The 27,955-nt window shown below is 43.4% G+C and overlaps 1 protein-coding gene across 4 annotated transcripts in view; it reads left to right on the top strand.

The window, feature by feature from the left end:
- oca2 (oculocutaneous albinism II) overlaps nt 1-27,955 on the top strand; it is a 484,102-nt gene that overhangs the window by 418,364 nt on the left and 37,783 nt on the right. For 3 of the 4 annotated variants that reach the window (XM_069891904.1, XM_069891903.1, XM_069891905.1), the window contains one exon: nt 7,386-7,479. In XM_069891904.1, the coding sequence (XP_069748005.1) occupies nt 7,386-7,479 (94 nt within the window). Of the gene's footprint in view, nt 1-7,385; nt 7,480-25,520; nt 25,615-27,955 lie in introns of all 4 variants that reach the window. The other variant, XR_011342330.1, reaches the window with a different exon arrangement.

Below are 27,955 nucleotides of genomic sequence, written 5' to 3'. Positions count from 1 at the left end.
ACCTGCATGGCTAATCAACATCATGATCCAATCTCAAGGCCAAAAATGGCATAAGGTGCTGCAAAACCAAAAACAGATGGCAAAGCTTCGCTCTCAAAGGAACTCAATGCCTTTTACGTCCTATTTGATGACTGTAACAGCGAAGAGCCACTCCTCCGCAATCCCACGTCGCTCGATGATCGCCTCCTGTCCGAATACGAGGATGACATGCATGCTGCCTTCAGGAGAATGAATCTGACCCCTGATGGAGTAACAAACTGAGTATTAAAAATCTGTGCTGACCAACTTACCAATGTATTTATGGACATCTACAGTATCTCATTCCAGCAGGGTGTGGTAACCATTTGTTTCAAACAGGCATCAATCATAACAGAGCCCAAGAAGAGTTTTGTAACCTGCCTTAATGATATCAACTAGTAGCACTTACATCAACAGTGAAGTGTTTTGAAAGGCTGGTGTTGAAGCATAACAGTCCCTTTCTGAGTGGCGGCATGGATTAGTTCCAGTTTGCCTAATGTAGCAACGGATCTATAGCAGATGCCATATCAATGGCTCTACACAAAGCCCTGTAACTCCTGAACAGAAAAGCTGCATTCATCAGGATGTTCTTTATTGACTACAGTTCGGCATTCAACACCATCATCCCCTCAAAACTGATCAGCAAACTCCAAGACCTGGGACTCAACACCCCACTGTGTGATTGGATCCTGGATTTCCTCGCTTACAGACCGCAATCAGTGAGGATTGGTAAGAACATCTTCTCCATAATCTCCATCCGTACCAGAGCACCACAGGGCTGTGTTCTTAGGCTCCTGTTCTACTCACTTTACAACTATTATTGTGTCAATAACTCCATCTATAATTTTGCTGTCGATGCTGTGGAAGTGGTTTATATAAAGGAAGGGGATGAGTCAGCATTCAGGAGAAAACTTGGCTGAATGGTGCACCAAGAACTATCTTGCACTCAATGTCACCAAAACTAAGGAGCTGATTGTTGACTTCAAGAAGGGAAAGGCAGGGGGGTGTGGCAAGATGGCGTAGAACCAAGACGTGGGTTCCGTCTCTCCCTGGAAGAACTAATTAATGGCCAAGTTAGACAGATTGTTTAAAAGTTAAAAAGTTTACTAGATGCATTATTAAGTGTTGGGGCTGCAAGAAATGAAGAAAGGAAAATATCAGAAGCAGAAGAAGTTAGTTACTAAAGTTGTGGGAAAAAGTGAAAAATCTGAGCCTACCGAACAGAAGAAGTGCCACGATCAATTAAGTATGGAGCCTAAGTCACAGAGGATGTCTTCGGATCAACTTGAAAGAAGGTCGATGTCTACGGGGATTCAGTCGGATAAAGATGGCGCCAATCTCGACCAGGACGCTCGTGAACGCAGCGCCGTCAGTGTGGCCGGGCAGGGGTGAGCCGAGTGGGGCCACGCAGGGGAGCGGGCGGGAAAGCGCTGTAGCACTTCAGTGCGTGCTGACGTGCCTGCGAGGCCCCGCTATTACACAACAGGCCCAATGAGCATGTGCTTGATGTCGTGTTTTCATGAGGTCCTGGACCGATACCGCACTGCGGGAGGACCTGACGAAGTCAGCCCAACGTGGAATAGGGTTCAAACACGCACCATGGCGAATAAGGAGGATATTCTGGTACATGAAGATGATGAGGAAGAACAAATCGAATATCTGGACGAAGAAGATCAAGAGCTGTTATTGATGGCAGCTGAAGCAATGGAAGGTAGGCCCAGAACTACAAAAATGGCTTCTCCTTTTAAATCTGTTATTTCACCTACTTCAAATCCTTCACCTGGACCTGATGTGGTTACAATGTTTGAGGAGTTAACAAAACAGAATGAAAACATTAAGACTTATGTAACTACTGGTTTTCATAAAGTTGATGAACAATTTGTGGATGTGAAAAGTAAAATATCAGATGTGCATGGAGAAATTGCTGCTATGAAAGATCTTAATAAATGTTTGATTGCGGTGGATGAAATACAGGAAAGATGTAAGAATGTGGAAGATAGAATGGATCAAATGGAAGTATCTGGGTGGGATATGCAAAAGAATATGTTTATGCAAAAAATTGACTCTTTGGAAAATCAAAGTCGAAGGAATACTGTAAAGATAGTTGGACATCCAGAGGACTTTGAAAATCAAGATCCTACAAAATTATTTTGTAAATGGATTCCAAAAATATTAGGGGTGGAAGCGTTTCCTGATGGATTGGAATTGGATAGGGCTCATCGAGCGTTAAGATGAAAACCTTTTCCAGGACAATCTCCTAGAGCAGTTTTAATTAGATGTTTAAGGTATCAGGATCATGTGACGATTTTGCATCTTGCTGTGCGGAAAGCTCGGGTTGATCAGAACCCAATAATGGTTCAAGGCAGTAGAGTTTTCTTTTACGCGGATTTAAGTCAAGAGGTTATACAGCGGTGTAAGGAATTTAATCAAACTAAGACAGTGTTGTGGAAGAAGGGTTATAGGTCGACATTTAGATATCCAGCAGTGTTAAAAATGTTTTATGGGCCATCTGAATATCGATTTTTTGAGAAGGCTCAAGATGCTAATTCTTTACCAGATAATAAGCTGAGATTTGATCTTTCTGACAAGCCAAGCAATCAACATTCCTAAAGCCAAGAATGGAAATGGAAGTGAATTGAAGAAGATGGAGATGTTGCAGCTTATCGAAATGGCAGAAGATATATAAAGCAACCTGGACAATAAATTTGGGGGTATTTTTAAGCCCGGCCGGGGAGAGGTAGATGAATTCGAAGTCATCTGCCACTAATGGTATCGACCACACCCGGTTAAGGATATAAAGTGAATTGGGAGAATAGTGAAATATTACCTATATCAGATGAAGATTATACAGATTGTAAACAGATTACTACATTTAAATGGTCTAATAAAATTAAATATTTAGGAGTTATTGTTAATAGGGAATATCAGGATTTATATACTTTGAATTGTTTACCATCATTCAATAAGATTAAGATTGAATTACAGAAATGGAAAGATTTGCCATTAACTTTAATTGGGAGAGTAAATTGTATAAAAATTAATATTTATCCTTGTATACAATTTCTTTGTCAATCTATTCCATGTATGATACCAAAGAAATTTTTTAAAGAATTAAATAAAGTAATTTGGTTATTTTTGTAAATTGTCTTGGGTTTCTATGCAGAAATTAACATGGTGGAATGAATGGGGAGGACTCCAATTACTACATTTTCTAAATTATTATGAAGCGGCACAGTTGAAATTTATTCATAGGTCATTTGGTGCTCGACAACCACCTGTGTGGGCTAGAATAGAATTGGACCAAATCTTCGAAAAAGAGATGAGTCAATTTATTTATAAATGGAATCCTTTATTGTTACAAAAGTATAAATTACCAGTATTAAGACATACATTTGACATTTGGTATAAACGAGACCAACTTAGCGGTTGCTAGAAAATGTATAGCGATAACTTGGAAAGATGATGTAGAATTGAATATATAAAGATGGCATAGATCTGTGTTTATATTTGGGAAAAAAAATAACATGATTTACAAAATATTTATTCTTCTTTTGTTAAAATGTGGTTTATATTTGGAATATATGGCTATTGATTTTACGTAAATGAAATGTAAAGAGTTGGCACATTGATTTATTAATTGTAAATGCTAAAAAAAAATTTGTAAGGCTCTGAGGAGTGGCAGAGGATAGTTGAGATAGTGTAGGTTGTTAGAGGGAGGGTGGGGGGTGGGGGATATCACACCTTTTTTTCGTATTTGTATTTGTAATTTTGTATTTTGTTTTTTTCTTGTAATCTTTTATAAAATTCTTAAATAAAATTTTCAAAAAAAAAAGGGAAAGGCAGAGGTATACAGTCCATTGATCACTGGGGGATCAGAGGTGGAAGAAGTGAGCAAATTTACGTTCTTAGGAGTTCCTATCCTGGAGGATCTTTTCTGGACCCAACACACCAATGGCAGCATGAAGAAAGCACTTCCTTGGGAGTTTGTGGAGGTTTGGTATGAAACCAGAAACTCTGGGAAATTTCTACTGATGCGTGATGGAAAGTGTGGTGACCGGCTGCATCACGGTCTGGTATGGGGACACCAATACTCCTGAGTGTAAGACCCTCTAAAAGGTAGAATACACAGCCTAGGACATCTCAGGTAAAACCCTCCCCACTATCAAGAACATCTACAGGAAACACTGCCGGCAGAGAGCAGCAGCAATCATCAACGATCCCCACCACCTAGCACACACTCCGTTCTCACTGCTTCCATCAGAAAGGAACTATAGGTCCCACAAGACTCGCTCCACCAGGTACAAGAACAACTGCTACCCCTTTATCATCAGACTCGTCAAGAACAAATTCAGTCAGGGACTCATTTAAGGGGTCATACTTGTGCACTTATTTTTTTTGGTCTCTCGTATAAGCTTCAAGCGCTGAAGAGCTGGCTCTGAATGGGCAACTAAAGCGGCATCATCTGCAAAGAGTAGTTCACGGACAAGTTTCTCTTGTGTCTTGGTGTGAGCTTGCAGGCGCCTCAGATTGAAGAGACTTCCAAAATGTTTGGCCTGGAAGTCAGCCTGAAGAAAACTGAGGTCCTCCATCAGCCAGCTCCCCACCATGACTACCAGCCCCCCCACATCTCCATCGGGCACACAAAACTCAAAACGGTCAACCAGTTTACCTATCTCGGCTGCACCATTTCATCAGATGCAAGGATCGACAATGAGATAGACAACAGACTCGCCAAGGCAAATAGCGCCTTTGGAAGACTACACAAAAGAGTCTGGAAAAACAACCAACTGAAAAACCTCACAAAGATAAGCGTATACAGAGCCGTTGTCATACCCACACTCCTGTTCGGCTCCGAATCATGGGTCCTCTACCGGCACCACCTACGGCTCCTAGAACGCTTCCACCAGCGTTGTCTCCGCTCCATCCTCAACATCCATTGGAGCGCTCACACCCCTAACGTCGAGGTACTCGAGATGGCAGAGGTCGACAGCATCGAGTCCACGCTGCTGAAGATCCAGCTGCGCTGGATGGGTCACGTCTCCAGAATGGAGGACCATCGCCTTCCCAAGATCGTATTATATGGCGAGCTCTCCACTGGCCACCGTGACAGAGGTGCACCAAAGAAAAGGTACAAGGACTGCCTAAAGAAATCTCTTGGTGCCTGCCACATTGACCACCGCCAGTGGGCTGATAACGCCTCAAACCGTGCATCTTGGCGCCTCACAGTTTGGCGGGCAGCAGCCTCCTTTGAAGAAGACCGCAGAGCCCACCTCACTGACAAAAGGCAAAGGAGGAAAAACCCAACACCCAACCCCAACCAACCAATTTTCCCTTGCAACCGCTGCAATCGTGTCTGCCTGTCCCGCATCGGACTGGTCAGCCACAAACGAGCCTGCAGCTGACGTGGACTTTTTACCCCCTCCATAAATCTTCGTCCGCGAAGCCAAGCCAAAGAAGAAAAAGATAAGCTTCACGAGAATGTTGACAGGATTTCAGGGTCTGAGTTACAGGGAAAGGTTGTGCAGACTGGGGCTTTTTTCTCTGGAGTGTAGAAGATTGAGAGGGGACTTGATAGAGGTGTTTAAGATTTTAAAAGGGACAGACAGAGTAAATGTGGATAGGCTTTTTCAATTAAGAAAGGGGGAGATTCAAACTAGAGGACATGGTTTAAGATTGAAGGGGGAAAATTATAAAGGGAACATGAGGGGAAATTTCTTTACGCAGAGGGTGGTGGGGATGTGGAATGAGCTTCCGGCAGACGTGGTCGAGGCGGGATCATTGGTTACATTTAAGGAAAGACTGGATCGTTACATGGATAGGAGGGGACTGGAGGGGTATGGACCGTGTGCTGGTCAGTGGGACTAGGAGGGTGGGGATTTGTTACGGCATGGACTAGTAGGGCCGAACTGGCCTGTTCTGTGCTGTAAGTGGTTATATGGTTATATTTACATTCAATATCTGTTTACAGTTCTTTATTTTTTTTGCACGATCAATGAATGGTAATTCTGCCTCACCCACAGATAAAAGGATCTCAGGGTTATATGTGATGTCATGTATGTACTCCGACAATAAATCTGACATCTGAATGCCCTTACTCTCCAACGGTAGCATGGTTAGTGTATTGGTCAGTGCAAACGCTATAACAGTGCCAGTAACCTGGGTTCAAATCCGGTGTTGTCTGTAAGGAGTTTGTACGTTCTCCCTGTGTCTGCGTGAGATTTTAAGAACATTCAAGTTTACCTCCATTTTCCAAACGGTATGGCGCTGAAGATTTATTAGGTGGCATTTGTCTCAGTGGCCGAAATTGGCTTTACCATGTTGTAAATAATTTTAAATTTAATTTGTTAATAATCTGACTCTCAATTAAATATTTGTGGATTGCAGTCTTAAATGTATTCAAACAGTGAGCAGCCACAACACTGACTGTGCTCAGATATTATAAAGAATTTGCATAAATAAAAAACATGCTCTCATCCCAGTTTTCAATAGCCAAGCCCTTATCTTGAGGCAAGCCCCTATATACATTATCCACCCAGTCAATACTTCCCAGAGTCTCCCTTGTGCCAGTTTTAGGATTCGAGGTTTGCTTCTGAGTGAAGATGCTAAACATGCAAAATGATTATTGGTACAGTAAAACTCTGGCAACTATGGGGTTTGGTAGATGCTGGATAAGTGTATTATCTGGTTGCTTGAGATAAACAATGCCTGACTAATACATCTGCATTAAGAATAAAGAGTTTAAAAGAGAAAAAAAAAAATACTATATTGTACTTACATTGAACAAACTTCACTTTCATGAATATATAAACCTTAGAGCATTTTACTTTCTTTTCAGTCACATTCTTTGAAAACATTTAACCGTCACTGCATCTGCAGGTTCCTCCCCCTCCATGGAGTGGCCTAACATTATAGATAATTAATCCTACCTCCTCCAAGTTCACAGATAAATCCTCTGACCGGGGCAACTCTTACTAAGCAGGCATAAGGAGATATTTTAAGAGGGTCACCCCCAATGGCGAGCGGCATCAACCAGCCCCTCATCCTGGGAGACGCCATTGGTGATTCACACAACTTTATTCAAATAGCTGCTTTGAGTAAATATCAGCCAAGGTACTTGCTGGCTGAATATTTGTTCCCATCTTCACCAAATGTTTATGAGAAAGTTCAGAGAATATTCACTTTTACAATTTTAAACTTGCGTATTTTTTACCTATTATTTTGTTCTTAGTTAATAATTTACATTTATTTTCCTTATTATTTTTGCCAATTGATTGAGGCTGCCAGTTGCTTGAATACCAGATACCAGGGTTTAAAAAAAAATTTATTATTTACTTTGAACTTTTAATCATTTTCCTTCTCCCATCCAGGCAATGGTACATTGATTGGAGCTTCAGCCAATATAGTGTGCGCAGGGATTGCAGAGCAACATGGCTATGGATTCTCCTTCATGGCATTTTTCAGGTAAAATCTGATTCAAGGGGGCTTTGTCTAAATGCTCATTAACACACAAAAGGGACATGTAATTAATTCCAAATTAAGAAAGTATGAAATGATGTATTGACGCGTGAAGAATAATGGGAAAGAGAGCTTATTGTCATATACAAAAACAATATACGGATGCAATGAAAGTCTCGCTGGCTGCAGCTAAGGATGTGTGTAACGTACACAAATAAGGTGGAAGGAGTTTAGGTGTACATTTTACAAATCAGCTGGTGTGGTGGCATGTTAATAAAGACAAAGTAAAGCTGTTATAGTAGTAGTTCTCAATCTTTTTCTTTCCACTCACATACCACTTTAAGTAATCTCTTACTAACCTCTGAGCACCATTGAAAATAAAGGTTGAGAAACACTGTGTTATAGTGAGATAAAACTGAAAGCTCAATCCATTCAAGGTTGCTGTCATTTTACACCTAGAACCGTTCAAAGGGTTGTTCTGTGAGCAGTGTAGCAAATAGACTGACCTGTTTACAGCTGTGCAAAGCAGAAGCACAAGAGCATAATTATGTGATATAGTGCTATTGTGAGATTAATTAGTCCATAGCAAGGGCAGTTTTCTTCAGGCTGACTTTCAGGCCAAACATTTTGGCAGTTTGGAAATCAGCCTGAAGAAAACTGAGGACCTCCATCAGCCAGCTCCCCACCATGACCACCAGCCCCCCCCCCCCCACATCTCCATCGGGCACACAGAACTCAAAACGGTCAACCAGTTTACCTACCTCGGCTGCACCATTTCATCTGATGCAAGGATCGACAAAGAGATAGACAACAGACTCGCCAAGGCAAATAGCGCCTTTGGAAGACTACACAAAAGAGTCTGGAAAATCAACCACCTGAAGAAACACACAAAGATCAGCATGTACAGAGCTGTTGTCATACCCATGCTCCTGTTCGGCTCCGAATCATGGGTCCTCTACCGGCATCACCTACGGCTCTTAGAACGCTTCCATCAGCGCTGTCTCTGCTCCATCCTCAACATTCATTGGAATGACTTCATCACCAACATCGAAGTACTCGAGCTGGCAGAGTCTGCAAGCATCGAATCCATGCTGCTGAAGACCCAACTGCGCTGGGTGGGTCACGTCTCCAGAATGGAGGACCATCGCCTTCCCAAGATCGTGTTCTATGGCGAGCTCTCCACTGGCCACCAAGACAGAGGTGCACCAAAGAAGAGGTACAAGGACTGCTTAAAGAAATCTCTTGGTGCCTGCCCCATTGACCACCGCCAGTGGGCTGATCTCGCCACCAACCGTGCATCTTGGCGCCTCACAGTTCGGCAGGCAGCAACCTCCTTTGAAGAAGACCACAGAGCCCACCTCACTGACAAAAGACAAAGGAAGGAAAAACCCAACGCCCAACCCCAACCCACCAATTTTCCATTGCAACCACTGCAACCGTGCCTGCCTGTCCCGCATCGGACTTGTCCGTCACCAACGAGCCTGCAGCAGACGTGGACATACCCCTCCATAAATCTTCGTCCGCGAAGCCAAGCCAAAGAAGAAGAAAGAAGAAGAAGCAAGGGCAGCATGAGACCACAGTTGTGAGGTCCTTTCAGGAGCCTTGTGGCTGTGGGGAGGTGGGGAGTAGAAGTTTGCTGGTGCACGATTTCCACGCCTTAACTTTCTCCCCGATGGGAAGAGGTTGAATAGAATGTGTTTGGGGTGGACTCTGAGAAGTTTGGGCAATTAGAAACTGATGAGGTTGGCCGGGTGTCACCGATGTGTGTGAGGAAACTGACTATTTTGGATAAAGCCATTAGCAGACAGCATGCCAATGAGGAAAGAGGTTGGGGACAAAGAGAAATCTTGGGGAGATGCCAGATGAATTGGTATCAGAGCACGAAGGAGAAATTGCCGCATGTCACCACCGTGCTCGCGACCTGGTCAATGAGCTAATTGATCTTTTCATTCTCACCCTGATTTGCTACTTATTATTGGATGGAAGATAAAGCCTCCAGACAAGTGCATTCTCATCTAATTAGGCAATGGGGAAATAGAATCATTATTATTAAATCATTCTTAAAGCATAGAAGCAGGTCCATTGGAATTGGCCCATTGAACCTGCATTGGCTCTTAATAAAACAATCTACTTCTCCTTAACCTTCCTGTGCCTTCTCAATTTTTCACTGGTCCTCTTAAAGCTACACTTGTACAATGCCAAGTGTCTGATAACAAACACTTTCTGCCCTTTCTCGCTTCTCTTTGTGTCTTTTCAATTTGTATCATTGGGGCCATTGGAAAAAACTTCCCTCCACCCCATCTGACCAGAGACTGGCCCAGCCAATGTAGCAGGGTGCCTCACTAAGCACAAATATCTGTCAACTACAGTGGCCTCCATAATGTTCGGTGCAAAGACTCTTTGCTTTTCCTTTATTTGCCCCTGTGCTTCACAGTTTTAAATCTGTAATCAAACAATTCACATGTGATTAAAATTCACATTCCAGATTATATTCAAGGCTATTGTATTCATTTTGATTCGACCATTTAGAAATTACAGCACTTTTTATACATAGTTCCTCCATTTCAGGGCACCATGATGTTTGGGACATTTGGCTTCACAGGTGTTTGTGAATACACAGGTATGTTTAATTTCTTCCTTGGTACAGGTCGAAGAGAGCTGGGCTTCCTTCTAAACTTTTGACCAATTTTAGAGTCTGCAGTTGACATTTTTCAACACGAGGACCAGAGTTGTCAAACAAGCATACAACAGTGAAAAAAACACACACAAATGCTGGAGAAACTCAGCAGGTCAAACAGTGCCTTTATGTAGCAAAGGTGAAGATACATCACCAACGTTTTGGGCTTGAATCCTTCATCAAGGTGTGGGGGAACATGAGAGATATCTGAACAAAAGGGGGAAGTCATAAGACAGTAAGATATGTCTCCCAAACTTTAGGATCAACTGCATCATTAAAAGAAAGAATGTACTGGTGAGCTCAGTAATTGCCAAGGGACTGGTATTCCAAGGGCTACACTGCAAGATGCAGATGATTTAGCCACAGAAAGAGGATGGCCAGATTACAGTTTGCCAAGAAATACTTAAGAGGCTGCAGAATTCTGGAAAAATAAGCCTTGTGGACAAATGAGACCAAGATGAACCTGTATCAGCGTGATGGCAAGAAGAAAGTGTCAAGACGCAAAGGAACGACCCAAAATCCAAAGCATACCACCTCATCTGTGAAACATGGTGGTGGGGGTGTTATGGCCTGGAAAAGTATGGCTGCCAAAGGTCCTGGTGCACTTACTTTAATTGATGATGACAGTAGAAAATGAATTCTGAGGTGTATAGAAACGTCTTAACTTCTCAAGTTCGAACAAATGCCTCCAAACTCATCGGATGGAGCTTAATCCTACAACAGTGGTTTTCAATCATTTTTTTTACCCACTCACATACCATGTTAAGCCACCCCTTACTAACCACAAAGCAATTTTGTCATCAGATTCCATAGGTGCTATCCGCTGAAAAGAAAACTTAAGAGGACAAGCCCCCAAAACAAGCAGGAGCTGAAGAAGGCTGCAGTAGCGGCCTGGCAGAGCTTCACCAGTGAAGATACTCAGCACCTGAATCACAGACTTCAAGCAGTCATGGATATCATTGCTCTGTCTCGAATATTATAGTGTCCTGAAATGAGGGGACTATGTATTAAAAGTGCTGTAATTTCTACATGGTCAAACCATTTACCCTTGAATAAAATCTGAAATGTGCACTTTAATCACATTTTAATTGTTTGATTACAAATTTAAAACTGTGGGGCACAGGAGCAAATAAAGTAAAAATGTGTAATTGACCCAAACATTATGGAGGGCACTATACCTACTGTGAGTATGGTAAGAGGTGCTCTCAACTTTAATTGGAGTGGCCTGCCAAACCTTGAGATGACCTGGATTATTACTGGAAGTCTAGTGTTAAGAACCCGGAGGACCCCAAAACCCAGCAGCAATAGATATTCATCAAGACAAATGGTTACTTTAAAAAAAGTTGCTTTAAACAGGAAAACAGAATCAAACTTTAACTATCACTATTAACTTATTTAACCTAACAACCCCCTTCTATTCCTAAGCGCACATATATTTAATGTGTATATAAGTTTAGAAAAGTTCTTTGATTCACAGGCCAATCTCACTTCTCATTCCTCCAAGTTTACTGGTTGCAGGCAATTCTTATACTGTGCACAGATTTTAACATTTATAAAATTCATCAGTCTTTGGTACTTGAAAGGTAAATGGTTACCGCTCAGGAAGGTTCTTGTCAGTTTTCAGAGAGAAATTTGTTGTTTGCTGGACACCCACACTGATTCAATTTAATCTGCCACTTCAGTGTCTTGCCGAAGAAATTTGCTCCATCAGGGTTTTCCAGATGATAACCTCTTTCTTGCAGAGTTCCTTTTTGTTTCTTATTTCAAGTGAAACATTAGGCAGCCAGTCCTCTCCTCTTGTATGAACCATAAGGGCTTTGACTAGGCTGAACTAAGCACTCATAACCATTTTCAAAATGGGGATTTTCCACAAGCTTGTCAGCTTGTCCTGTTCCAGTCCCAGTTGCTGTTGCTGACTGTAAAACTGCAGAACTGATCTCTCTCTCTCTTTCTTAGAGAAAAGTCTGTTTGACCCCCTCTCTGCTTGCAAAAACCACATGACCCTCTTAGAACAGCAAGCAGCACTCCCAGACAGTCTGCAGCTCCGAACCTACTCCTCCGAGTTCTTTCATCTGTTGCTTTTCAAAACAACAATCCATTAGTGAAGTCTCTTGGGCACTCTCAAAAGCTTTTGCAAAGACTCTTGTAGCCAGACTGTCTAGCATGAGCAGAGCTCCAGTATTTTAAATGAGATCTGTCTTGAAGAGTTTGTATGTGACCTACACTAAAAAAACTTGCCCCAATTTAACTCCCAAAAACATATCTATAATCTGTCACACTAGCAACACAGGTTCCTTGTTCTTGAATCAGTTGCAGGACCCTGTCTCTTGTACCTTGTACCTTGTTAAAACACTGGACCACAGATGATAGAACTGTTGGCACAAAAGGCAACTATATGATTCACTGGGTTGGTAATGCAGCAATATACTCAACCTGATTCCATTCTCAGAGTTTAATTCCCATAAATTCCTTGCACTAAACCTGAATGTCCAAATATGTATATTTTGTAACTTTTAATCTTTCAGTTAGTATATTGGATTTACAGAGGTTTCCCTATCAGTGTATCTTCTTTTTTGTCTTCTTTGGCTTGGCTTCGCGGACGAAGATTTATGGAGGGGTAATGTCCATGTCAGCTGCAGGCTCGTTTGTGGCTGACAAGTCCAATGCGGGACAGGCAGACATGGTTGCAGCGGTTGTAAGGGAAAATTGGTAGGTTGGAGTTGGGTGTTGCATTTTTCCTCCTTTGTCTTTTGTCAGTGAGGTGGGCTCTGCGGTGTTTTTCAAAGGAGGTTACTGCCTGCCAAACTGTGAGGTGCCAAGATGCACGGTTTGAGGTGATATCAGCCCACTGGCAGTGGTCAATGTGGCAGGCACCAAGAGATTTCTTTAGACAGTCCTTGTACCTTTTCTTTGGTGCACCTCTGTCATGGTGGCCAGTGGAGAGTTCGCCATATAACACGATCTTGGGAAGGCGATAGTCCTCCATTCTGGAGATGTGACCTACCCAGTGCAGTTGGATCTTCAGCAGTGTGGATTCGATCAGTGTATAATGAGGCAAATTAAACACTTCCTGAAAGAAAGTCATTAAAATGCTCCAATGGACTATGAAACAATCACACAGGACTATTCCTATTATAAGTAGAATGGTAGATTTTCACTCAGGTCATAGCTGCTTAATTCTTATTGTGTGTTATAAACTGAGCCCCCAAGCCACATCAGATCCGTTATGAAAATGTTTTGAAAAAGCAATGTGATTTTAATTAGTGCACGGATTCAGCGGTACTTCTGCTAATTACCTTCCAAATTTCTGCCAGTAAGATGGCAGCAAAGCTGCAAAAGGAGGAAAGACAAGAGATGCAAGAAGCCACATGTGCAGTTTGCACCTTTTAATGCCTTTGAGGTGTCCCAATGCAATTCACAACCAAAGACAACACGCTGCAGGTACTGAAAATCTGAAATAAATCAAAAATGCCACAATGTTGAGCCTTAATAGAGAGAGAAATTTTTGTGGTTCAGTTCAATGACCTTTCAACAGATCTTATCAAAATTTACTTTTTAAATGTACATGACATAGAAATCTGCAGCACATTCCAGTCTATTTGACCCACAGTGTTTTGCTGACCTAATGACCTTCTAATACCTATAGTTCGAAATTCCGATTTATTGGCAGAGAACACACAAGATATCACATATAACTATGAGATTCTTTTTCATGTGGGCGAGGCAAAATTACCACTTATTGGTAGTGCAAAAAGTTACTGAGAAAGTAGATGAAGGAAAGGGATGTTGTCTACATGGAATTTAGTAAGGCCTTTGACAAGGTCCCACATGGGAGGTTTGTTCAGACACAAGGTATCCATAGAGAGATTGTAAAATGGATTTGAAATTTGCTGAATGGGAGAAAACCGATAGTGGTAGTGGATGATTGCTTCTCAGACAGGAGGCCTGTGACTAATGTTGTTTGTTGTCTATATCAATGATCTGGATGATAATATTGGAAATTAGATCAGAAGATGGAAATTAATGCAGACAAGTTTGAGGTGTTGCTTTTTGGAAGGACTAACCAAGGTAGGACATGCATAGTAAATGGAGGGCATTGAGAAGTGCAGAGGGGTCTGGGAATACAGATACATGATTCCTTGAAAGTGACATCACATGTAGACAGAGTTGTAAAGAAACCTTTTGGCATCTTGGCCTTCTTAAATCAAAGTATTGTGTACAGGAGTTGGGATGTTATGGCGAGGTTGTGTAAGACATTGTTGAAGCCAAATTTGGAATATTGTGTGCAGTTCTGGTCGCCAAACTATAGGAAGAATATCAGTAGGATTGAAAGATTTACTTGGATGTTGCCAGGTCTTCAGGAGTTGAGCTACAGGGAAAGATTAAACAAGTTTGGTCTTTATTCCTTAGAGCGTAGAAGAATGAAGGGAAATTTGATAGAGGTTAACAAAATTATGAGGGCAATAGACAGAGTAAATGTGAGTAGGTTCTTTCCACTTAGATTGAAAGAGATAAATGCGAGAGGACATGGCTTTAGGGTGAAAGATAAAAGGTTTAGGGGAACTTCTTCTCTCAGAGAGTGGTGGGAGTGTGGAATGAGCTGCAATCTGACATGGTAAATGTGGGCTCACTCTTAAGTTTTAAGAATAAATTGGATAGCTACATGGATGGGAGAGGTCCAGAGGGTTATGGAATGGGTGGAGGTCAGTAGGACTAAATGAATGATGTTTTGGCACAGGCTAGAAGAGTTGTATGGCCTCTTTTCAGGGCTGCAGTTTTTAATGGTTCAAACACGTAAACAAATAAAGAAATGTAAATAAACTGTGCAGTACAGACAAACAAAAATCAATATACAGTACAACTCCGATTATCTGAAATGGTTGTGACTGGGTCTATGCCAGATAAATGTGTTTTTTTCAGATAGCTGGTCATTTTTCAAAAGCAGCTTAGCAACAACAGCAAATCACTTGTATTAATGTTTAAACAACAAACAACACGGGAAAGCTTTAAGCATTAATGTTTTATTCTCACCAAAAGAAAGCTGACTGATACCTCCTCACCAAGGCCACGCTCTTGCCCGGGAGCCCCATATCCCTGCTCCTGCCCAGAGTCTGACGTACCCACTCCTGCCAGGCGATCACTCTCCTGGATGACGCCTGGACAAGGGATTCTTCTGACCCCTTGCGGCATGCAGTTTGAGAGGGAGAGTCGGAGAGAAAAGTCATTAGGCGAAGGTAAAGAAGAAATGGAAAGAGGGAGGGGAGGGAGTTACCTGAAACAAGGCCAATCGTCGTTCTAATTTCATGTCGAGTGATTTTTTTTTCCAACCTGTTAGGTTAGTTTGGCTCTGTAAAAATTTCGGATAAATGAGGATTTCTGATTTGTCTTGGATATCCTCATTTATCCGAAATCTGGGTTTTTTTTCGGATAAATGAGGATTTCAAAGAATCCGATTTTGGATAATCAAAGTTGTACAGTAGTTCAAAAGTAAAAGTCCTTGAATGAGTCCTTTATTGAGTTTGTTGTTGAGGAGTCTGATGGCTGAGAGGAAGCAGCTGTTTCTGAACCTGCTGGTGCAAGTGTTGAGGGACCTGTATCAGCAATCATTAGTGACCAGTTTATGGACAGCAAGCTCCCACAAAATGAAAAGGAGATGAGAGCTTGTCAATTTTGATTCTCTCCTTGGAAATCCTGCCTGGACCTGCCGAATACTTCCAATTTTTTTTCGTTTCTTTTTTCCAAACGCCGCTTTCATAGTATTTTGGTTTTGAGTTAGGACCTTTGATTAAGATAAAAGCAGTATTGTAAAATGAATCATTTGTTTGGCAACAGAAAAATTGGGGCTGTGGGGAATCAGTAGAAATTAAATTCAGGCTTATTTCTTCTGTGTAAGGAAAGGGATTAAGTTGAAGTTTATTACTATCCAATTGTATCAATACAACTGGACAAAACAGTGTTCTTCAGTTCTCAGCGCAAAATCATACAAATGATTTGTATGCAATATGTACATATATATAAATAGGTAAATATTGTTAATTAATCATAGTGTCTCGTAGATTTTGTATAATCAGTACATCAGTTAGAAAAATAGGCCATGTGAATATTCAGTGAACATTACAACTAAATATCCATATTACCTTTTCTAAACTGCCTGGTCTATTCATTTCTCCAAGAATATCTGTCGAATCTCATCAACTGAGCCACTCCAGACCTGTGGGATATTATTTGCATGATCTCCATGTTGCTTTGTATGAGCTACCTTTTCGTCCTCTCCTGTGTTTTTTTTTTTCACATTCATGATCAGTTTTTAATTGCTAACTTGGCAGCTAAGTTACATGACAATCCTATTGCTGGTCTCTGCCCACTGATGGAGCTAATGCTTCAGAAATCTCAATAAATACACCCGAAGAAATTTAATTGGATCATTTTCATCAATTAAGAAGTTGCCTCGTGTTTAATTATATCCTTAATTAACTTTTTGTGCTCACTGCGGACTCAGCTCCATCTTCAATCAGAAAGTTAAATGCACTCACTGAGGTGGTGCGGGAAAGAGTATAGGCAGTGCAAAATGGGAAATTTATCAAGTGATGTGTTTTGAAGACTTCTCTTCTTGTCGGCGTGAAATCTCAGGAATAAAATGTAAGAGATTGAAACCAAAAAGAAATCCCTTTTCTGTCAGAAGTGGTTTGTTGGTAGTGCAGTTACTTCTGGATCTGAAAGTTCTGGGATCAAGAGACTTGAGAACCAAAATATCTAGGTTGGTGTTCCTGCACTAGGGAGTGTGCTGAACTATCAGGGAGGAGCTGGTTATCAGATCAAATGGTAAAATGTTTTCTTCATTATAAAACTAAAGTTAATAAAATTGATGCACCATCAATGACTCCAAAAGACTGAATTTGAACGAACTGACGGGCTTTTATTAGCTTTAGAACAAAAGCACATCCATGCTTCTCGACTATTCTGCACTGGGCAGGGGGTTGTGGAACATTCTGGAGCCTGTGGGAGGAGCCACAGACACAGTCAGTCAATGGGTGTGCCCAAACAGACAAACATATACATGCAGTGGTTTATCACAGTGAGCAGGGAACCTGAAGGGTCATGGGCATTGATGGCTTCCTGAAGCTTCAGCGGTTCAGAACCAGGGGTGGAGGAGGCGTGACTGGGATACTTCAAGCTCTGGTTCATCGCTGGACAGGACACAATGCATGAGACTACAGATGTTACGGGGTTCAAAAGGTGGCAGGCTCAGAGGCGGAATCCACGGATACTCAAGGTCTCTGAAGGGGCACTCTATTCTTTCTTGCCTTTATAGAGGCGCTGTATTAATAATGCCTCTTTGTGTGCCTTTACAACACAAACAATGAAGAGCTTGTGTGAATTTTGTATACATGACAATGAATCGAATCTTGATTTTTGATCCTGAAACTGATTTATAATGGGTTCTATCTCATCCTCCAGGTAATTTGTATGGTTTTACTGTTTGAATGAGCAATGTGACAATGAAGGTGATGTTGTAATATTTGACATGATAAGAGTGCACTCAGGTGTGGCATAAGGGCCCAGAAATTACTGACGTTATTGATATTCATGCTTTGCATGAAATTCTCCAGGTCCCCTCATCTAACCCTACTATTGTATACTTATATGTGTTTTCTCTTGTGTAGTGATCCAGTTTCTTCTCTAATATGGTAATACGGGTGGTTATTTTAATGCAATAAATGTTCATGGTTCAAATTTCCTTTGATTGCTACATAGTAATACATTAAAAATGTAATATACATGATATACTCAAGTTTTGTCTGCTGTAAGTCAAAGAGTCAGCAGGAACATTGCTCAGCACCCCTAACAATAGAAGGAAGGCAGAGTTCCTTCAGAGATTGTGTCCGTGGATTCGCTTCCAGCACTTCTGCACGCTCCACTGCTGCACAGACTCCAGTTCAGACCATCTGCAACCTGAGCTCCAGATCCAAACCTCCGATGCGATCGGGAAGCTTTCAGCGCCCGAGGCTCTTCAGGAGCTCTTCTTGCCTTCAGCACCCTGTCAAATCCTGGTTCTGATCCCTGGTTCCCTTGAGCCTGTCTCTCCAGCAGCCCACTGGCTGCGTGGTTCCTCCGACCTCAAGTCACCAACAACCTGCAGCCTTCAGCGACAGAGCAGCTCACTGATAAAATGCAATGGTCATCTTCCCTGTAGGGCTGTCTCCTATGCTTGGTGGGGTGGGGGGGTGTGGTGTGGAGGAGGAGTGTTCTCCCTGTTTCTGGTGACCTGCAATGGTCCATTGCTCTCCCAGGTTCTTCAACCCTCGTCATATGCTGCACAGAGCAGGTGCTGCCATCTAGGGAAATAACCCCATGGTTGCAGGATTTTTAAAAAAGAACACCATTGTTTTCTTTTACAAGCTGTTTAAAGCCTTGACGGGACCATTGACATTAGGACCGGTCGGTATGGCCATGTGGAACAGTGGTTGTCCCTGTACTCCGATCTCCTGTATTTGATGGCGTAGAAGACCCACAGCAGATAAGCGCCCCCCCCCCCACCCACATTTCAGCAGGGAATATTAAGAATTTTTTTAGTGTATTTACAGGTAAATGTTTCTCAATTCCTTGACCCACCTGCATAAGTCACTGTAAAACATTTCAAAGTTAAAGCAGTTTAATTTCACAAAATGGATCAGAATTGTAGTTTTCACTTATAATACTACTTTAACACCACATTGAGCCTCTCCCAGCCGCAAACTCTGTGTTCCCTCAACACCCTCGCAGTGGCTTCGCCACTTGGGTCACCCCCGGCTCTCTGCCGAAGAAGCAGCGTGGCCACAGCGCTTCCTATGCCGCTGGACATGGCACATGCTGCCCGATGGAGCGGCTGGCTCGTCTGCCACCAGGCCCAGGTCAGGCCACTGCTTCTATAGACAATAGACAATAGACAATAGGAGCTGGAGTAGGCCCTTCGGCCCGTCGAGCCAGCACCGCCATTTTACAGATCATGGCTGATCACTACCATCAGTATCCCTTTCCAGCCTTATCCCCATAACCCTTAACTCCTTTGCCCACTAGAGTCTTATCTAACTCTCTTTTGAACATAATCAGCAAATCTGCCTCTACCACCCTCTGTGGCAGAGCATTCCACAGATTCACACTTCTCTGGGTAAAAATTGTTTTCTCATCTCCATCCTAAAGGGCCTACCCTGCATTCTTAAACTATGACCTCTAGTCCTCGTCTCCCCCATCATTGGGAACAAGTAATCCGACTTCACCTTGTCTATCCCCCTGATGATTTTGTATACCTCAATCATGTCCCCCCTCATCCTTCTAAACTCCATCGGATACAAGTCCAGTTTTTCTAGCCTTTCAGCATATATCAATCCCGCCATCCCTGGAACTAACCTTGTAAATCTGCGCTGCACACCCTCTATAGCTAGTATGTCCTTCCTCAAAATTGGAGACCAGAACTGGACGCAATACTCCAGGTGGGGTCTCACCAGGGCCCTGTACAACTGCAGAAGGGCGTCTCTGTTCCTATACTCCAGTCTCCTCTTTATGAAAGCCAACATGCCATTTGCCTTCTTCATAGCTTTCTGAACCTGCATGCTAGTCTTCAGTGACCGGTGAACAAGTACTCCCAGATCCATTTGCTCCTCCCCACTCCCTAGCTTGTCTCCATTTAAATAATACTCAGCTTTCCTATTATTTCCCCCAAAATGGATAACCTCACATTTGTTCACATTGAACGTCACCTTCCATTCAGCAGTCCACTCCCCCAACCTGTCCAAGTCCCTCTGCATTTTCCTGACATCCTCCTCACACCCCACACCGCCACCCAGTTTAGTGTCATCTGCAAATTTGCTCATGTTATTAATAATCCCCTCATCTAAATCATTTACATAAATTACAAACAACTGAGGACCCAATACCGATCCCTGCGGCACTCCACTCGTCACATCCTGCCATCCTGAAAAAGACCCGCCTACTCCAACCCTTTGTTTCCTATTTCTTAACCAATTTCCTATCCATGTCAGCACCTTACCTCCAATACCATGCTCCCTGATCTTGCTCACTAGTCTCCCGTGCGGTACCTTATCAAAGGCCTTCTGGAAGTCCAAATACACCACATCCACTGGCTCTCCCAAGTCCACCCTCTCCAGCAATGTTCAGTGCCCAGTGCCCGCCACGGTAAGGAAATTTCAACTTTGCGTATAAAGATAAAGGTTCCATTCTTGTCACGTAATACTACATTTAGAATGTAGCATACATGAAATTCTTTAAGTTTTGTCCACCGGGAGGCAGACAGAGAGTCACCACTTTATCCAACACCCCTCACAGCACCTAAAGAGCCGGGGGATATTTTTGAGCCCATTTTTGGAAAAAATACGATAATCAAATCCTGTGGTTATTTGTTAATTTAATTCTGAGGGTAGCACTGTGATGACATGCTGCGGTACATCACCCGGCCAACATGTGGCCTAGAGACACGGCGCGAGGCCTAATGACACCCGACCACCAGGTGACCCCAGAGGGCCCATGCTATAAAGCTGAGGTCCTGACCATATGCTCTCTCTCTCTCTCTCTCTCTCTCTCTCTCTCTCTGGGATCACTGCAAGTACAGCTAGCAGCCAACTAGATCTTTATGTGAGTGGAATAAAGCCGTGTTGCCCCAAACAGTATTGTGCCTGAGCTTTCCTTTGGTGCAGCCTGCCACAAACACACTGATACTTAACAAGAATTTTAGTTGCCATCAAGATCCAATCTCTCCAGTTTTCTCTTTAATTCCATCCCATGACCCCGAGCTGCCTCCAATACACCAAAAAACCCCCGAACATCTCTTTAGAAGGTGGGAGGACTTGGTAGAAACCCACATAAATAAGCAGGGAACATAGAACTCCTTCCAGGCAGCGGTGGATTTAAACCCGGGTCACTGGCGCTGTAATGGTGTTGTGGTAACCATGCTGGCAAAACTAACCAACGCACACAATTTTGATATCATCTTTTTGTTCCTTCCATCTCGTAATCTAACTGATTGCCTCTTTCTGTCTTAGTGACTGTCACAGAAGAAATCCTCTGGCTTTTCACTTCTGTGAAAAAAGCATCCTTGCGATTCTAATGACACCCATCAGTCACAGTGACAGCTTATAGGTTGCAAGTAGGTTGAGCTATTGGACGTCAGGTGAATTTTACAGTTCCTTCAATGCAATTCAGTTTCTTGACACAAGTCACACGAGAGACGTTTGTACAATGGTTATTTCTCGGTGAATTTTACATCCCTCGATTTTCAACTTCTTTTCCTTCAGTCAGGAATGATCGAATCGCTTATCTGATCACTTTACCTTCAAACACGGCGGAACGGTTGGCATGGCAGTTAGTGGGACGCCTTTACAGCGCCAGTGATCGGGACCGGGATTCAAATCCCACGCTGTCTGTAAGGAGTTTGTATGTTCTCCCCATCGTGTCTGCATGGGGTTTCCCCAGGGAAAACGGTTTCCTCTCACCGTTCAAAATGTATTGGGGGTGCAGATTAATTGCGTGTAAGTTGGATGGCATGGTCTTGTGGTCCAAAATGGCCTGTTACCGTACAGTGTGTCTAAATTTAAAATTTAGACTTGCAACATGGTAACAGGGCCTTCTGACCCGTGACCCCATCCCACCCAGTTAACCAACAATCACCTTTTGGTTTGTGGTGAAACAACTGCAGCACTGGGCACGAAACCACCAGCCTACTGCAGGTGGCGACCTCTGTACCTGCAAGAAGACCACCTGGGAGGCTGACTCCACCTGGCCAGCTGTCAATCACTAACCTATATATAAACTTGAGCTGGCCCCTCCTGGGCCAGTCATACATGGAGCCATCAAGACTACTACTGGTGTTTGACAGAGTTTAAGACTGTAGAACAGTCTTTTCTGTGTTTTGTGTCTGCTTGCTGCACCACAGTGCACCACAATTTAATCCACTTAAAATGTAAAGACCATGGACAAGTTCCTCACCATCAGGAATCTGAAATCGACCCCCAATATCCAGATGCCCTGGCACAATTTGAGATCTGGAAGAATGCGATTGAGGCGATCATCCAGACACAGGCTGAGGTGATTAACGTGAACCAAAAGAGACTCATGGTACTTTGCATCAAACTGGGCCCCCATGCTTTCCAGGCCATCAGAGACTGCTTGGACTACAAACCTGCAATGGCTGTCCTGGAATGCATGTACAGGCCCCAAATAAATGTGCTCTATGCCTGGTAACCGCTCAGCATCAGGTTGCAGCAGCCAGGTGAGACAGTAGACGCCCATCTGGGGTCTCTGCTTGAGCTAGCTTGCCCATGCCTGACCGAGAATGGGAGGGTTTCGATTGAGGGCAACCTAGCAGAGATTGCTGTAAGAAAATACTGCCTCCCTTATCAGAATCATGGAGGTAGTCCACTCTCTGGAAGCTGCAACCCACCATGTAGAAGTTTTTGATGTCCGACTCCCCCAAACTCCAGTCTGGCCGATGATGACGACTGCTATTGCTGAGGTGCCCTATGGGGAAGAGACAATTGCTGCTGTCGACGCATCCTGCCGATGTAAGTACTGTGGGTCCCGGTGTGGGTAGGACAGGCGCTTCCAAAAGAGTTGCCTGGCGAGGAATTCGCATTGCTCCCAATGTGGTAAGAAAGGCCATTTCACTAAGGTGTGCCTCTCTAGCACTGCGGCCCTCCACAATCAGCCGGGAGCCCCCCGGCTGTCGCCACATGAGAAAACCAGGCAGTGCCATTACTTGGCTGCCACTTCTGCCTGCAACGCCAATGTCACTTACGATCTAGCCACCCACCCGTACTGTCATCTTCCTCCACCCAACTTCCGCTGGCACCGATGACGCCACCTCCAGCCTCACTTCCGGTCAGGTCACCCGACTGCACTGATGCCACGTGCGTCCACCAGGCATCGCCATCATGGGCCAACCAACCCCCGACTGCCCCAACTCGCTCACCTCGCTGACGGGATAACGTGGTCAACAAAATCGCACACCCAACTCACCCACGCCCCAGAAGGAAACTGCTGGCCGGTATTCACCACAACCATTGGGGAGATGGTCCTAGCGTCCACCGTGCTAAAGAAGGGCATTCCCCATGGACTTGGGTGTTGAATGATCGACATCGTTGTCAACCGGAAGGTAACAAAATGCCTGTTTGATAGCAATAGTATTAAGAACTTTGTGCACCCAAATGTGGCCCAGATGCTGAAATTAAGGGTATACCCCATGAACTTCTCTATTGCCCTCGCTGCCCAGGACCACTCTATCATGGCACGGGTGCTGCTCAGCAGATCTGCAGTGGTTGGGGAAACATATCAAGGGTTCAGGCTCCTGGTCATGCCAAAACTCTGTGCCCCTGTCATCTTAGGGCAGGACTTCCAGTGCCACCTCCAAAGCCTCACCCTGCCTTTAGTGGCCCACTCACCGTCTACAGCACAACGCCCAGCGACTGCCCCAGTCCACCTCCAGACTCTCTACATTGTGGGACCCCTTTCATCCCTCTTCAACTACCTAATGCCAGACTGCAAGCCCATAGCTGCCAAGAGCAGGTGCTATTGTGTGGCCTTTTATCAAGGCAGAGGTGAGGCAGCTTCTGGCGGAAGGTATCATAGAGCCCAGCACCAGCCACTGGAGAGCCCAGGTCCTGGTTGTAAAAGGGGGCAGCAAACCGAGGATGGTCATCGACTATAGTCAGATCATAAACTGATATACCCAGCTGGACACACCCTCTTCCCCGAATAGCCAACATGGTCAATGAGATAGCCCACTATAAGGTCTTCTCCATGACTGACCTGAAGTCAGCCTAGCATCAGATCCCTATCCACGCCCTGGATAAACCTTTTACTGCCTTTGAGATAGATGGTCACCTCTACCAGTTCTACTTGGGGTCATAAATGTCAACATCTGCGGCCATGATCAGCAGGACCACGATGCCAACCTGGAGAGGTTTCTCCAGATGGCCGAGGAGCAGAACCTCACTTACAATGTGGTAAGTGCGTGTTCAACACTACCCGCCTCGCCATCCTTGGGTACATTGTGGAGCATGGTGTGATTGGTCCCAACCCAGAACGCATGCATTCCCTAATGGAACTATCGCTCCCCCACATGCTCAAGGCCTTCTGCAGGTGTCTAGACTCTTCTCTTACTACTCCCAATGGGTTTGGGCCCCGAATGATGATGAAGGAGGAGGTGTGGGCAGAAGTAGAGCACCTCCTGTGGACACAGGGTAAGTACCGAGGGGGCCATGGGTGGAAGGGGATGAGTGAACGAGGAAGTCATGGAGGGAGTGGTCCCTGGGGAAGGTGGAAAGGGGAGGAGCAAGAAAGATGTGTCTGAAGGTGTGATCACTTAGTAAACCTACGCAGAACACGGGAGAACATTAAAACTCATTACAGACCATGTCGGATTCAAAGCTTGTCAATGGTGCAGCAATAGCCTTGTGGAAACATTCTTTGCTAAAGTTCTGAAGTACTTGCAGAGCGAACCATCATAAAACAGTTAAATAATTCAACATTTGTCATAGAATATTGAACTTTTAAAATTGAGAGATACAGTATAGTAACAGGCCCTTCCGGCCTACGAGCACAGTGAGTGCATGAAAATCCACTTACAAATTGAATTTTATTGTGATTTTCAAATGAGATGAAGATTGCTTAATTATTGTCATTGTATGCTCATAGTTTCCTCCATTCAAGCTATGTGAACTACTGTAAACATACCTTTATTTTTAACTGCAAAAAAAAAATGCTTTGCTTTTGGTGACACCAAAACCGCTGGTTTAAATCTTCCTGGTGGAGGGAATACTCAAATTTCCTTTGAAAATCTTAAATTTACATTCAAAGTCTTTGGTGAAAGCAGGACCTGAATTTTTGGTCACGAATGTATTGCAAAATTTGTGGTTTTACAGCAGGAATCGCACAGTGCAAAATATTGCCATAAATTACATTTCAGAAATAAATAAATAGTGCAAGGAAGTAGGAGAAAGTGAGACAGCGTTTGAGGTTTATTGCTCATTCAGAAATCTGACAGCAGAGGGGGAGAAGCTGTCTTGTGCCGCTGGGTGCAAAATGCACATTGAGCGTCTTGCAGAGAAAACAAGGAAACGGTGATTTGCTGCACATATTTCATTCAATCGTCTTTCCATTTTCACATTTTTTGCATATCCACGTTGAGTGCTCTTATGGAGGATTGGGTATTGTTTCTTGCTAAATCAAGCTCGTTTGCCTCCGGGACATTTTCAAGGGATTCCTTCTTCCTCAAACTAGTATAATGAGAAGTTATTTAGAAGCAGAGTTTAATTTAATTATCCTATTAAGTACCAATGTAAGATGTAAAATTTGGTTTTATTTATCTGGTTGCTTTCAGTTTTGAGAAGAATGGAATCAATTCAGTGTGAAGGGAAGCAACACAGGTAGAACAAGACGCAAATATGCTGCAGAAACTCAGCAGGTCATAAAAGGTGAGATAAGTATGTCTAGATAGTGCAGAGGTAAGATGTGAGACACTCAGTCACTGGAACAAATGTACTGAATAATCTGGTTGAGGCAGTACACGATACACTTTGCAAAATTCAATTCTATTAACATCGGTAGAATGAAATTTCAATAAGTGATCGCTGGACCAAAGAATCAATTCTATCCTGGGATGCTTGGACTGAAAATATTTAATGTTTAATTCAATCTAATCTTTGGTAGAAAAGCAAGATAAACCTCGAGAAGATTCCATGAACCTTTACTTGAGTGGTTGAGAAGCTGGGGAACCCCAGGTGGGGCTGCAGAACATCATGAAGGGGGTGGATAAGCAGAAATCATGGCTCAATGTAAACGGGAAGAACACCCCTTGTTGAGAATGAGAAGCCAGGGAGATGACCCTGCAGAAGGTGACCATGGCAACGGAACAGCACGGGGCTTAGTGGCTGAAGGGCCCATACAGGCTGTGGGGTGTTAACGAATTGTGGTCGAAGGACTCACACCAGTCTGTGGGCTGCTGGAGACTGGCTCGTGGGAATCAGATATTGGAACTAAGCTTTGAGAGAGGGCAGAGGACAAGAAGGTCCCCGCCCACTGAAATATTCCTGATTATATCGGATGTTTGGTTCTGGAGCACAGGTTGCCAATGGATTGAACAGGAGTCTGTGCAACTGCAGAAACTGTAGAGCTTCTGGAGGCAAATATATGGACACTCAATTTCTGAAGAGACTCTCTTTTGCTTCTCTTTCTCTTAATTCGATGCTAATTAAGAGAACACTGGGTTCAAACAGGGATCAATTGTACCAGTGCCCAACAAGAATGCGGTAACCTGCCTAAATGACTATTGACCAGTGGCACTCACATCAACAATAATGAAGCGTTTTGAAAGACTGATATTGAAGCATATCAGTGATGACATGGATTTGTTCCAATTTGCCTATTGTAGCAACAAGTCTACAGCAGAAGCTATCTCACTGGCTCTACACAAAGCCTTGGATCACTTGGACAGTAAATAAGCATTCATCAGGATGTTCTTTATTGACTGCAGTTCAGCATTTAACACATCATCCCCTCAAAACTGATCAGCAAACTCCAAGAGCTACAACTCAACATCCCACTGTGTAATTGGATACTGGATTTCCTCAACTGCAGACCACAATTAGCGAAGATTGGTAAGAACATCCCCTCCACAATCTCCATCAGTAATGGAGCACCACAGGGTTGCATTCTTAGCCCCCTGCTCTACTCACTGTGTGGCTCAGTACGACAACTCTGTCTACAAATTCACTGACAATACCTTGGTAATAGGTTGTAGAAAAAAGGGCCAATGAGTCAGTGTACAGGAGGGAGATTGAAAATTTGACTGAATGGTGTGCTAACAACAACCTCAGACTCGATATCACCAAAACCAAGGAGCTGAATGGATTTCAGGAAGGGAAAACCAGAGGTGTACAATCCAGTGGTCATTGGGGGATAAGAGGTGGAGAGGATGAACAAATTTAAGTTCTTGGGAGTCACGATCTTGGAGGATCTTTCCTGGGATCATGAAGAAAGCACGTCAGTACCTCTACTTCCTCAAGAATTTGCAGAGGTTTGATATGACATCTTAAACCCAGGCAAGTTTCTATAAATGTGAGGTGGAAAGTGTGCTGACTGGCTGCATCACTGACCGGTATGGGAACACCAATACTCCTGAATGAAAAGGCCTGCAAAAAGTAGTTGTCACAACCCAGGACATCACTGGTAAAACCCTCCCCACCATCGAGAGCATCTACATGGAACGCTGCCATTGGAAAGCAACAGCAAGCATCCCCACCACTCAGCACATGCTCTGTTCTCATTGCTACCATCAGGAAAGAGGTCTAGGTGCCCCAAGACTCGCACCACCAGGTTCAGGAACAGCTGCTACCCCTCCAACATCAGAGTTCTCAACAAAGTCAATTAGGGACTTATTTAAGAAACCTTACTATTCCATTTTATTGATATTTTTTCTCTCTGCATTGCATAATCAGTTTATTTACATTACTTTATTTTATTGTGATTTTCTTGCGCTTCCAATAAGTCATAATTCAGCCTCGCCCGCAGGAAAAAGAATCTCAGGGTTGTATGTGATGTCATGTATGTACTCTGACAATAAATTTGAAATCTAATTGTGGCTGTTTGTTTGTCTTGTGTTAGGGCAAGAGGGAATTTTGTGTATATAACATTTCATGTATATTACATTTTTCGTATTGTTACATGACAATTAAAAAAGTTATCTATCTAATGACAGGCAGAAGAAAGAACACAATGCTGCTACTTGAGTCTTGGGAGCTAGGTAGCCATTTAAAG

This window comes from Narcine bancroftii, chromosome 7 (genome assembly GCF_036971445.1).
Source record: "Narcine bancroftii isolate sNarBan1 chromosome 7, sNarBan1.hap1, whole genome shotgun sequence".
In the NCBI taxonomy this organism is placed as follows: Eukaryota; Metazoa; Chordata; class Chondrichthyes; order Torpediniformes; family Narcinidae; genus Narcine; species Narcine bancroftii.
Note: the sequence above shows the minus strand (reverse complement) of the source record. Positions and strands in the feature narration are given on the sequence as shown.